The sequence below is a fragment of the Rhinopithecus roxellana genome, chromosome 20 (assembly GCF_007565055.1).
Source record: "Rhinopithecus roxellana isolate Shanxi Qingling chromosome 20, ASM756505v1, whole genome shotgun sequence".
NCBI lineage: Eukaryota > Metazoa > Chordata > Mammalia > Primates > Cercopithecidae > Rhinopithecus > Rhinopithecus roxellana.
The window spans coordinates 30,974,975-30,988,578 of record NC_044568.1 but is presented as its reverse complement, the minus strand read 5'-3'; the positions used below and the strand labels follow the sequence as shown (position 1 = coordinate 30,988,578).

Here is a 13,604-nt window from a genome sequence, read left to right as displayed (position 1 = left end):
CCCAGATTTGTCTCGAATTCCTGGGCTCAAGTGATCCTCCAGCCTCAGCCTCCCAAAGTGCTGAGCATACAGGCATGAGCCACCATGCCCAGCTAGGAATTCAGGTTTTTATGTGAAAATTCCATGCTTTTAAATGTTAACAACTAAATGAAACCTAAACTCATGTCTCAGAGCCCAACAGAATACCTCTGTGAGGTATAATTGGCCCATGAACTGCTTGTATGGAACTACTGGTTTGGGGGTGGCTGTATATTGGAATCATCAGGGGAGCTTTTAGAATCCCAATGTTATACTGGAATGCTAAGAGAATTTAAAAAAAGAAAAAGAAAAAGAAAAAGAAAAAATCCCAGTGCCCAGGTCTCAACCCTGACCAATTACATCAGAATCTCTGGGGTGAGACCAAAGCATCACTGGTTGGTTAAGGAGAGCAGAGCTGCTGAATGTCCACCTGCCACTCTGCAGTGACAGCTGTGGCCCATGGCATGAGGGTGGCAGCCTTGGCACGCCTCTCCTCTTACAGCATTTGGATCAGCTCTGAGGCCCTGAGGGAGTCTGGAAGCATGCTCTCTGCTCATGCATGACAAATTTGGGGGTATGTGTGTTGGGGGTTTGGGAAGAAAAGCTGAATGAAGATGTAGGGCTTATGATAGATAGGACTTAGCAGACCCAGGGTCCAGTGCCTGAGGTCTAGGGGCTCATTACCTGGTTCTGTAGCCCTAAATGAGTCCCTCCCCATTCCTGAAGACTCAATGTCTCCATATGTAAAATGGGAGTAATAACCTCTTCCTGTCTGCCCCTCAGGAGGGTGTGAGGATAAAATGACATGACATGCATGAAACACTTTACAGCTTCCAAAGCAAATGTCAGCTACTGCTTCTCTCAACAGAAGCTTTCATTGTTATTTATGTTACAATGGGGTTGTACAATTCCTTCAGAAAGGTGTGAGAGAGTGGTGTTTAAAAATCTCTATGTCTTCTATATAAGATCTAGAATAACACTATCTGATAAAAATACAACACGAGCCACATATATAGTAATTTAAAGTTTTCTAGTATGCACATTTAAAAGGGTCAAAAGAAACAAGTGAACTTAAATTTTATAACATTTTAAGTAATACAAATAATACTGATTTTTTCCATAAAACTCACCTTTTTTGGGGTGGGGGTGGGGATAGCGTTTCACTCGTTGCCCAGGCTGGAGTGCAGTGACACAATCTCAGCTCACTGCAATCTCCGCCTCCCGGGTTCAAGTTATTCTCCTGCTTCAGCCTCCCAAGTAGCTAGGATTACAGGCGTGGGCCACCACGCCCAGCTAATTTGTTTGTATTTTTAGTTGAGACAGGTTTCACCATGTTGGCCAGGCTGGTCTCAAACTCCTGACCTCAGGTGATCAGCCTGCCTCAGCCTTCCAAAGCACTGGGATTACAAGTGTGAACCACCTCGCCCATCCAGAACTCACCATTTTAAAGTGTGCAATTCATTGATTTTTAGTATATTCACAGAGTTGTGCAATGATATCACTATTTAACTTTGGAACATTTTCATCACCTCAAAAAAAAAAAAAAAACCCATACCCATCATCAGTCCCTGTCCATTCTCCCCTCACTTCCCATGCCATGGCAATCATTAATGTCCTCTTTCTCTGTGGATTTGCCTATTCTGGACATTTCATATAAACAGAATCATAAAACATATGGCCTTTTGTGTCTGATTTATTTCACTTACCAGAATGTTTTCAAGGTTTATCCATGTTGTGTAGCAGGTATCAGCACTTCATTCCTTTTCATGGCTAAATAATATTCCATTGTATGGATTAGACCATATTTTGTTTATCCATTAACTAATAAAGTTAATGAACATTTGGGTTGTTTACACTTCTGGCTATTATAAATAATGCTGCTAAAAACATTTGTCTACAAGTTTTTGTGTCAACTTATGTTTTAATTCTCTTAGGGGTATACCTAGGAGTAAAATTGCTGGGTTATATGGTAATTCTATGTTTAGCATTTTTAGGAATTGCCAAACTTTTTAAAAAGTGAATGCACATTTTACAACCCACCAGCAATGTATGAGGGTTCCAATTTTCCCATATCCAGCTAATGCTTTTTTTTTTTTTTTTTTTTTTTTTGAGATGGGGTTTCACTCTTGTCACCCAGGCTGGAATGCAGTGCCTTGATCTCTGCTCACTGCAACCTCTGCCTCCCGGGTTCAAGTGATTCTCCTGCCTCAGCCTCCCAAGTAGCTGGGATTACAGGCATGTGCCACGACACCCAGATAATTTTGTATTTTTAGTAGAGACGGGGCTTCTCCATGTTGGTCAGGCTGGTCTCAAACTCCAGACCTCAGGTGATCCACCTGCTTTGGCCTCAAAACAAACAAACAATCAAACATTTGGTACAATTCACCAGTGAAGCCATATGGGCCTGGGCTTTGCTTTGTGGATAGTTTTGATTACTAATTCAATCTCTAATTGCTATAGGTCTATTCAGATTTTCTATTTCTTCTTGAGCCAGTTTCGCTAGTTGGTGTCTTCCTAGAAATTTGTCCATTTCATCTAGGTGTTCTGACTTATTGGCATACAATTTTTTATCATATTTCTTTATAATCCTTTTTTATTTCTGTAAGACCAGTAGTAATGTCCCCTCTTTTATTCCTGATTTTAGTCACTTGCATCTTCTCTTTCTCTTGGTTAGTATAGCTAAATATTTGCCAATTTATTGATCTTTCTAAAGAACTAACTTTGGTTTTAATGATTTTCTCTATTTTTTTCTGTTTTTTATGCTCCAATTTTTATTTCCCTCATTCTGATGGCTTTGAGTCAATCAGACTCAAAGAACTTGCTGTTCTTTTTCTAGTGTCTTTTTCCCCCCTTTGAAACAGGGTCCTGCTCTATCGCCCAGGCTGGAGTGCAGTGGCACAATCATACCTCACTATAGCCTCCAACTTCTGGGCTTAAGCAATCCTCCTGCCTCAGCCTCCCAAGTAACTAGGACTACAGACATGGCTAATTAAAAATAATTTTGTTTTTTAAAGACAGGGTCTCACTATGCTGCCCAGGCTAGTCTCAAACTCCTGGCTTCAAGAAATCCTCCTGTCTTGGCCCCCTAAAGTGCTGGGATTACAGACTAATAATATATTTTATTTAACTGGATATATCCAAAATTTTATCATGTCAATAGGTTATCAGTATAAAAATATTGATGTGATTGTGTCCATTCTTTTTCATATTGTCTTTGAAATCCATTTGAAATCCAGTGTGTATTTTACATCTACAGTGTATCTCAATTCATACCTTAAGTTGCCATCAGAATTTTTTTTTTTTTTTTTTTTTTTTTTTTTTTTTTTTTTTTTTTGAGACAAGTCTCGCTCTGTTTCCCAGGCTGGAGTGCAGTGACATGAGCTCAGCTCACTGCAAGCTCCGCCTCCTGGGTTCACACCATTCTCCCACCTCAGCCTCCTAAGTAGCTGGGACTACAGGCGCCCGCCACCATGCCCGGCTAATTTTGCTTTTGTATTTTTAATAGAGACAGGGTTTCACCATGTTAGCCAGGATGGTCTCGATCTCCTGACCTCGTGATCCCCCCACCTCGGCCTCCCAAAGTGCTGGGATTACAGCCGTGAGCCACCGCACCCAGCCCAGAAATATTTTATCTGTATTTAGATTTCAAGAAATTTAGAGTTGAAAAGTAAATTCATATATCCAGGTTGTTCCAAACATACTAATAGTTTTCCAATAACTGCATCAAGGGTCAGTTTATTAATTTAAATTAATAAAATGTAAAGTTTGGTTAGTCATACTAGCTACATTTCAAGTGTTTAGTGGCCCTATATGGCTTGTGGCTATTGTCTTGGACAGTGCAGTTCCAGAGCTCTTTCTCTATATTTAATCCACACAACACCCCAAGAGGTAGGTATTATGTTTCTCTATTTCACAATTGATGAGTTTAAAGAACTTACCCCAAGTCTCACAATCTGAAGGGGCTGAACCCCCACAGCCCCTTTAATACAAGTGGCAAGAACAGATATCCTTGTCTTATTCCTGATTTTAAGGAGAAAACATTCAGTCTCCTACTACAAACTATAGTGTTAGCTGAGAGAAACAGCCTCAGCAGCGATCTCCTCTCTGCTGCAGCCACAGGTGGTGCCCCAAAGGCTGGTCCTTGCCCCAGAATCACAGGACAGGTTCCTGAGCTTTTCCTGGCTGCCCACCCCACAGCAGCTGGTGCAGGAGGCTTGGGATGAGCTCTAATGAGCAAAAGGGGCCTGAGGCCAATCCCCTCACCCCTACCAACTTTCCAAGCACCCCACCTTACAGTCTGATGTCCACAAGGAAAGATGGTCAGAAGGGGCAATGTGAACCCTCACAGATGCAGCCAACCCACCGCCCTTCTTCTGTGGGGAGCCACCGACATTCACCCACTTCCTGAAATGAGTTGTAAAGAAACACCCTCCTTTTGGCCCAGAGGAGTGGAAAATCACAGAAACTGCCACCATGTCTCAAGTGATTGCTATCAGCCAGGCACCGTGCCCAGGGTGTTATGTACCTGACACTCCCAGGACACTCCTAGGAGACAAAATAGTGGAATTCAAAAGTGTATTCACTCCATAGAGTATCACACAGCTCTTACAGAGAATGAGGAAAGATTTCTATACTGTATGACTAACAAAAGCAACATTAAAAACAAGATATGGGCCAGATGTGGTGGCTCACGCCTGTAATCCCAGCACATTGGGAGGCTAAGGCAGGATTGCCTGAGTCCAGGAGTTTAAGACCAACCTGGGCAACATGGTGAATCCTTCTCTATATAAAAAATAGAAAAATTAGCCAAGTTTGGTGGCACGCACTTGTAGTCCTAGCTACTTGGGAGACTGAGGATCACTTAAGCCTGGGAGGTCAAGACTGCAGTGAGCTATGATGGCACCACTGTACTCCAGCGTGGGCAACAGAGAGAGGCCCTGTCTCCAAAAAAAAAAGAGAAGGGAGAGGAGAGAAGAGAGAGGAGAGAGAGAGAGAGAGAGAGAGAGAGAGAGAGAGAGAGAGAGTCAGAAAGAAAGAGAGAAAGAGAGAGAGAGAGGAATGCATTGTAGGATCTCATTTTGTGTGTCTGTGAGTCATGCCAGCTTGCTCACAGAGAAGTTCCCTCAGCAGGGAAGCCTGGCGGGAGGAACTTTCACTGTGTATTTTACACACTATTCTGCTGTCTATATTTGTTACCAAAAGCCTATGTTCCCTTTTGAACTTTTTAAAAAACGAATCTTAAAGGTATTTTTAAAGAAGAAAAGCTCATTGTTTCACTTAATCTTCAAATAATACTTAAAGAGGTACAATTATCCAGATGGAAGAACCACAGCCCCAAGAGGCAGCAAGAGTGGCCTGTCCCAGACTCCAGAACTACAAAATGACAGAGAGCCGGGAATGGAAGCTGGGGCTGTCTGTGGACAGAGCTCTCAATGGTGAGAGCACGCCAAGGGCTAGGGCATCAGAGGCCCCTACCCCATGCCCAGGGCAGAACCCACCTTGAGGTCCAGGTGCAGGATGTAGTGCTGGTGCAGGTAATGCACGCCCTCACAGATCTGCCTGGTGAACAGGACCACATCCAGTTCAGTCAGGTGGTACTTCTCATCTGTGATCCGGTCGAAGAGCTCACCCCCGTCCACGCTGCCAGAGCAAAGGGAGAGGCAGGCACCAGCCTGAGCAAGGCTCTTCAGGGCTTGTCCACTGTCATCACGGGGCCAAAAGAGGCCAGCTTGGGTAGGCCCACTGTCACACCCCATGGGTCACAGGGCTGCTGCCATTGCCATTGGGTTTTTTGTGTGTTTTGTTTTTAGACAGAGTCTCACCCTGTCGCCCAGGCTGGAGTGCAGTGGCACAATCTCTGCTCACTGCAACCTCCATCTCCTGGGTTCAAGTGATTCTCCTGCCTCAGCCTTCTGAGAAGTTGGGATTATAGGTGCTCACCACCACACCCAGCTAATTTTTGTATTTTTTAATAGAAACAGGGTTTCACCATGTTGGTCAGGCTTGTCCACCTCAGCCTCCCAAACTGCTGGGATTACAGGCGTGAGTCACCACACCAGGCCTGCCACTGGGGTTTTACTGAGACCTTTGCTCCAGTCCACTCCCAGCAAAGATTAGGGGTGGTAAAAAGGAAGTGACAGGTCAAAGGGAAGAGGGGATGGCCATCAGTGTTGATGATCCAGGCACACTCTAGGTGATCTGACCAGGGCCGCGAACTCATTCGCCTATGGAGGCCAACTTGGACCTTTGTGGCATAAGCCTAAATGGGCCAATGAGGCCATCCGTGAAGCAAACATGTTCTGAAGACACACAGTCTTTCACTTATTTTTTGTTTTTCCACTTTCGATAAGGACATGACATGACAAACGCTTTACTCTCTTCAGCTCTGCCCGGAAGGAAAACAACACAAGTGCTAGTATGAATGGCCTCTGAGTCCTTGGCCCCAGCACTGGGGCGGTTGGGAGTGCTGGGGATTGTGGCAGAGGAAGCCTGGTCACCCTGTCTACAAACGGCAGTCCCTGGGAGCTCCCACACATCATTTCCACTTGGAAAGGCAGGCCCAGCATTTACAACATCTTTTACGTTTTCGAGAAAAGCCAGATATCTAGGTTTTAATGTGAAGATCCTAATTTCCAATGGTTAACAACGAATCCCACATTACTAACAATAGGCAGAGTGTGGTGGCTCACACCTGTAATGCCAGCATTTTGGGAAGCTGAGGCAGGAGGATTGCTTGAGTTCAGGAGTTCAAGACCAGCCTGGGCAACATAGCAAGACCTCATCTCTACAAAAATTTTTGAAATTAGCTGGGCATGGTGGCACATGCCTGTGGTCACAGCTTCATGGAAGGCTGAGGTGGGAGGATTACTGGAGTCTGGAAGTTCAAGGCTGCAGTGAGTTGTGATCACACCACTGCACTCCAGCCTGGGCAACAGAGTAAGACCTTGTCTCTAAAAAAAGTTTCAATTTAATTTTCAAAAAATTTCTAAAACTAGTATAGGCCAATCAACATACATACACCTGCAGGTCAAATCAGGCTCACTGGCCACTGGTTTGTGACGAAGTTGCTTTGTCCTCCACATTCCATATTGGAGGTCAAATAGCCAAGCCAGAGAAGACAGGATGACACGACCCTGGACATGCCAGGAAGGGGAAAGGACAGAGAGGGCTTTGCCTTGAATTAAGGCTCTAAGCCCTAGCGCTGAGCCCTGGCTTGAGCCGAGGCGGCCGCCCCACCTCTGATACTCACTACTCCATGACCAGGGTGCAGCTGTGCTTGCTCTCGAAGGCATCATAGAGCTGGATCAGGTTCACATGGCTGAGCTGGTTCATGATGTTGATCTCGTTCTTCACATCCTCCTTAGGGAAACCAGAGGACAGAGGGATTTCCAAGGGAATGAGTCAGGAAGAGGAGCCAGCTGAACTCCCAAGACAGACACAGAACTCCTCATCCTTCCTCAGTTTCCTATTCTCACACCAGGTCTCCCTGACTCAACACCCAAACCAGATTCTACAACACAAAGGGCCTGAGTGTGACCCACTCATCTCACAGACAGGAAACCTAAGGCCCAACAAGGACAGGAGAGCTGACTGGAGGGTGGGAATCCTGGAAAAGAGCAGGAATAAGTAGTGTTTCCAGCGCAGCATGGGAGCCTGGGGGCCCTGAGGGAAGGAAAGGAATCCTGAGGCTAGCCATAGGGACCTGGCCCAGGCAGATGCCTCACCCGGTCCTTGGCGCTCTTCACTTTGATGATCTTGGCAGCCAGTGGGAGGCCTGTGGACTTCTCTGTGCACCTGTGGACCTGGCCAAACCGGCCCCTGCAGAGACACAGCCACACGGCAGGCTGAGAGCCCAGAGGCTCATCCCACACCCATCCCCGGACTTCTGGGTCCAACTCCTCCACACACAGGTCATGTGGACCATCCTACATCCCAGAGTGCAGCCTGTCATCACCCTAAAATCCTGCTAGCTATCCTGAAACCTGCAAAGCAACTCTTCACCCCACACCACCCAGGCCATCCTGCACCCGAAGGAACATCCCCTCACCCCACACCACCCAAGCCATATCCTGCACCCCAGGGAACATCCCCTCACCCCACACCACCCAGGCCATATCCTGCACCCCAGGGAACATTCCCTCACCCCACACCACCTGGGCTATCCACCCTAAAGAACCTTCTCCTCACCCCACCCCATGTTGGCTCTCCGGCCACCTCCAGGCTGTGCCTCCCATACCCATAGGGTGCCTGCCCTCCCGAGCCTCCCCTCCCCGACGCCACGTGGGCTCTCCTGTCCTCTAAGGCTATTCTCTTTCCCCCACTCTGTGGGCCATCATGCACCCCACACTGTACGGGATGTCCCACCCCAGCCTGGGCTCCATCAGCTCGAGAGAGTCATCCTGCAGCACCCACCCCAGTTCTCCAGGTGGTCCCGACCCCACCCCGTGACTCCTGCTCTGAGCCCCCCCACCAAGGCAGATGCCCACCTACCCTCCCAAGACTTCGTGCTGGCACACCTCGTAATCCGCTGAGATGGAGGTCTCCTTGACGCTCACTACCCGGTGTTCAAAAGGAGCTGGCGGGGCCGGACTGTCATCTGCTCAGGAGGCAATAGGAACCCGTGAGCCTCCTCTGTGCAGCCCACACCTCTCGGTCACCTATGCCAGACCCACTTAGCTTCCCTTGGTCCACCAGGCCCTAGGGCCAACCCCGGTATTTGAAACCTTTCTCCAAACCATATCGGTAGAGCCATCCATTTGGCAGAGAAGGGACCTGAGTGTCAGAGAGGTGAGGTGACCACCGAGGTCACACAGGGAGCCCGTGACAGACAACACTCAAACTCGGGTCTCCCAGCACCCAGGACAGTGCCCTTGGCAAGGCTGAGAAGTTCCATCCAGTCTGTTCATGATGTCTAGAAGGCGATCCTAGTGGATCTGTGTGGCCTGCAGGAAACAGAGGGCCCATGTGGACAAGGTGATGGGGCAGTTAGTGACGCCACTATTTTTAAAGGGCCTGTAAAGTCAGGGCTGTGGAAACACGCGGTTATTATGAGAGGGAGGCAGCTGGAGAAATAAACATCCACCCTCTCTCCTCTCGCCCTCCATCTCCTGCCAGCTGAGCCCAACCAGAAGCTCAGCATGATAGCCCGTGATGGAGCCAAGGGGGTGGGCCCCGGGGCACAGGATTGGGGAGGGGGTCGACAGGGGATCTGTCTGCAAGGGAAATAGAGGACAGCCAGCACTTGGAAAGGTTTGTTTGCTTGTTTGTTTTTTAATGGTTTAGGGTTGTTTTAATTTTGTCCTTCAGAGGTGATATGAATACCTAGAAATCTTACAGGAAATAGACTAAATGAATAAAACAGAATCTAGAACACACAGCAAGTGCAGTGGTGTGAACCGGTTGTGCACCAAGGGCTGGAAGGAAGTCGGCTCGGCTGGCGTTTGTTTGTTCAGGGCTCACCATGGGAGCACTCTGCCCGCTCTCCGACTACCAGGAACACTGAGAGCAGTCCGTGGACAATTCTCAGACCAAGAGCGTGTGACCCTAGGGCTGGAGGGGTTGAGGGCTTTTAGGTCACAAGAACACACCCTGGGTCACTAGCCTGGGTGGGTGGGAATGGCTGACAGTGGTCACATACTCCAATTCATGTCTTCGCTTTTTAACAGAACCCTTCTCTCTCTCAATCCAAAATGAGACTCATGGAGGCAAGCGCAGGCAGGCAGGTGGCGGTAAGAAACCTCCCCAGTGGCCAGCCACAGTGGCTCATGCCTGCAATCCCAAAGCTCTGGGAGGCCGAGGCTGGAGGATCACTTGAACCCAGGTCAAGCCTGCAGGGGACTATGATCGTGCCACTGGACTCCAGCCTGGGCAACAGAGCAAGACCCTGTCTCCAAAAAAAGGAAATGTACCCAGGTGGGCCACACATGTCCCCTCTCCCTTACCCCTGCAGCCAGCCCGAGTTCAGGCCCCGCATCTCTGTGCCTTGGTCTCCAGCCCCAGGACGTACCTGGAGATGTTCCCGACTCTTGGACGCTCCCAGACTCATATGATCTACCCCTGGAAGTTTCAGGAAGACTCCCCAGGAGTAGGAGCTCCGAACTCCCTTCCCTCAGGGCTCATGTCTAATCAGCCAACAGCCCCACTTACCCAGAACCACGCTGCCAGCCTTGACGCCTGGGGGCGTCCTCCTTACTGCTTCGGCTCTCGCTGGAGCCCTAGCTGCACAATCCTGCTTAGGCTCAGGGTTTCCTGCTCCTGGGTCTTTGCCCTGCTGCAGGCCCAGGGCCCCAACCGCGTGGTCATCGTCGTCCCTCCTGGCCAAGCTTGGTCTCGTGCTAGGCTCGGCCCCAGCCCTTTGATCCTCCTCTGACTTCGCTCCCCTGGGGCTGCTGCTCTCCTGCAGTGAGGAGAGCTCTCTGGCTCCTTCAGGGATCTGTTCTCTGGACTCAGTCCCAGGGGCTTGGAGGCAGCGCCCAGTCCCAGGTGGGCCCTGCTCGCCTGGCTGGGCAGCTGCTGGAGCCTCTGTGGCAGGGCTGGGTCCAAGGCTGCCCCTGCGTGTCACCAGCATCTCCCCAGGAGTATCCATTTCTTGCATGTGGATGGAGATCCTGGGGCAGAGAGAAACACGGTGCTGAGGTTAGAGGCAAGGACTCCGGAGTCAGAACAGATGTGGGTTCCAATGCCCACTGCTGCCATCACTGACAATGGCCCTGAGGCCCTGCTAGACAGGACACCAGGGCAGGAGCTGGCTTCAGTGGCAGTTGGTGCCATCAGCTCTCAGGATCCCGCTGGATGAGGGTCCCGGGAAGCTTGACGGTGGACAGGGGTGAGGACCATACACCCCCAAGAACCTGTTTCTGCCCCAGGAGAACTGAGGCCTGTAGGAGGTAGGCCCAGGTCCCTCTACCTTCCCCGGGCCCAGTTTCCCTTTCACTTAAATGAAGAGAGGGAGAAACCAAGTCAAACGTCACACTGGAAGCCCCAGTTCAGAAGTATTTGTGTAAAATCAGTGAATTTCAGTTGGGCACAGTGGCTCACACCTGTAATCCCAGTACTTTGGGAGGCCAACATGGGAGGATCCCTTGAGGCCAGGAGTTTGAAACCAGCCTGGGCAACATAGCAAGACTCCATCTCTACAAAAAAATAATTTTAAAAAACTTAGCCAGGAGTGGTGGTCCCAGATACTCAGGAGGCTGAGGCAGGAGGATTGCTTAAACCCAGGAGATGGAGGCTACAGTGAGCTATGATAATACCACTGCACTCCAGCCTGGGCAACAGAGTGAGAGACCCTGTCTCAAAAAATAAAATAAAATAAAATAAAATCAGGCAATTCTCATAAAAGACTAGACTTTCTGTTCATCTTGAATGAACAGAAGAGCTAGCTGTGCTAGGCCCACGTGCCCACGTGGTTGAAGAACAGCTTTCCACCTCAGCACAGGCCCTGCGCACCCTGGCGATGCCCCAGCTCACTTCACTCATTTTCACTGCCCAGACCTTGCAATACTAGGATTTGTAAGCCCAGCTGGAGGTGGGAAAGGCCCTCTGAGCCCCGACCTCCAGAAGGAAAGACCCTGACCCTGCCAGTCACGTCACCCGGGAAGCCAGACCCTCCCTCTCCGAGTCTCCCCAACTCTGGCTGCCTCTCGGTGGGGCTTCCTTTTGCTGGGCCACAATCCCACAGCATGGGGTCTATGTGTGTTCGGGGGTGAGGGTGACAGTGTCTGGCGGGGACTGAGTCTCAGCAGGGAGGCAGGTGGCCTTGATTATGGGCTTAGCTCTGCCAGCAGGTTGCTGGACAGCTTTGGATAAGTCTGGCCTCAGTCCCCTCTTTTGTCATCAGGGACAGTGACACCTTATAGATGTACCAAGAGTCAACCAAGAGAGGAAGGCACAAATGCAGGGGTTCAAAAGGCCTAAATTGGTGCAACTGCTGTGGAAAACTGGAGGCTCTTCAGAAATTAAGAGTAGGATTACCGTATGTTTCAGCAACTCCACTTCTGGGTATATATCCAAGAGAATCCAAAGCAGGGTCTCCAAGAGACATCTGCACCCTCATAACTGTAGCAGCATTACTCACAACAGTCAAAAGGTGGAAGCAACCCAAATGCCCAGTGATAGATAATGCACAGGTGGTGTCTATGCGTTATATAGCACAGAATACTATTCAGTCTTAGAAAAGAGGGATGTTCTGACACATGCTACAGCACTGATGGACCCTGAGGACACTGTGCTCAGTGAAATGAGCCAGGCACAAAAAGACAAATCCTGTGGCCAGGTGCGGTGGCTCACATCTGCAATCCCAGAGCTTTGGGAGGCCAAGGAGGATGGATCACATGAGGTCAGGAGTTTGATACCAGACTGGCCAACATGGAGAAAGCCCATCTCTACTAAAAATACAAAAATTAGCCGGGTGCTGTGGCACGTGCCTGTAGTCCCAGCTACTTGGGAGGCTAAGGCAGGAGAATCGTGAATTGCTTGAACCTGGGAGGTGGAGCTTGCAGTGAGCTGAGATCACGCCACTGCACTCCAGCCTGGGTGACAGAGTGAGACTCTGTCTCAAAAAAAAAAAAGACAAATCCTGTATGATTCCACTGATATGAGGACCCTCAAAAATCTGTGTCTCAGATTCACAGAGACAGAAAGTACAATGGTGGCTGTCAAGGGCTAGGAGCAGGAGGTGTTATTTAGTGGATGATGAATCTCAGTTTTGCTAGATGAAAATGTCCTGGAGATCTGTCTCACAACAACGTGAATATACTTAACACTACCGTGTACACTTTTAAAAGGTTAAGATGGGGCTGGGCACTGTGGCTCACACTTGTAATCCCAGCAGTTTGGGAGGCTGAGGCAGGAAGATCACTTGAGGCCAGGAGTTCGAGACCAGCCTGAGCACCATAGTGGAATCCGTCTCTACAAAAAAAAAAAAATTAACCAGCCATGGTGGGACATGCCTATAATCCCAGCTACACTGAAGGCTGAGGCAGGAGGATCTCTTGAGCCCGAGAAGTGGAGGCTGAAGTGAGCTGAGATAGCACCACTGCACTCCAGCCTCGGTGAGTGACACCCTGTCTCAAAAAAAAGGAGGGGGCCCACTAAGACGTTAAATTTTACATTATGTGGGTTTTATCCCTATTTATTTATTTATTTATTTATTTATTTATTTATTTATGACAAAGTCTCACTCTTGTCCCACAGGCTGGAGTACAATGGCATGATCTCAGCTCACTGCAACCTCTGCCTCCCAGGTTCAAGCGATTCTCCTGCCTTAGCCTCCTGAGTAGCTGGGATTACAGGCACCTGCCACCATGCCCAGCTAATTTTTGTATTTTTAGTAGAGACAGGGTTTCACCATGTTGGCCAGGCTGGTCTTGAACTCTTGACCTCAGGTGATCTGCCCACCTCGGCCTCCCAAAGTTCTGGGAAACAAGTGTGAGCCACTGTGCCTGGCCAGTTTTTATCCCAATTTTTAAAAAGAAAACAGTAAAGGCTTTCTCCAGCAGCTGAAGGCCCCGTCCCCGTGTCTCAGCGGCTGGACCTCTCTGATACACCTGTCCCTAGGTGCGTATGACTCATTGGGAGAGAGGTAG

At 49.0% G+C, this 13,604-nt stretch overlaps 1 protein-coding gene across 7 annotated transcripts in view; it reads right to left on the bottom strand.

Annotated features, from left to right (window-relative positions):
• The window catches only part of MYLK3 (myosin light chain kinase 3), a 57,635-nt gene that overhangs the window by 15,221 nt on the left and 28,810 nt on the right, over positions 1-13,604 (bottom strand). For all 7 annotated transcript variants that reach the window (XM_010354857.2, XM_030925632.1, XM_030925630.1 and 4 more), the window contains 5 exons: positions 10,165-10,625; positions 8,509-8,614; positions 7,743-7,836; positions 7,268-7,377; positions 5,517-5,658 (listed from right to left, as the gene is read on the bottom strand). In XM_010354857.2, the coding sequence (XP_010353159.1) occupies positions 5,517-5,658; positions 7,268-7,377; positions 7,743-7,836; positions 8,509-8,614; positions 10,165-10,625 (913 nt within the window). The remainder of the gene's footprint in view (positions 1-5,516; positions 5,659-7,267; positions 7,378-7,742; positions 7,837-8,508; positions 8,615-10,164; positions 10,626-13,604) is intronic.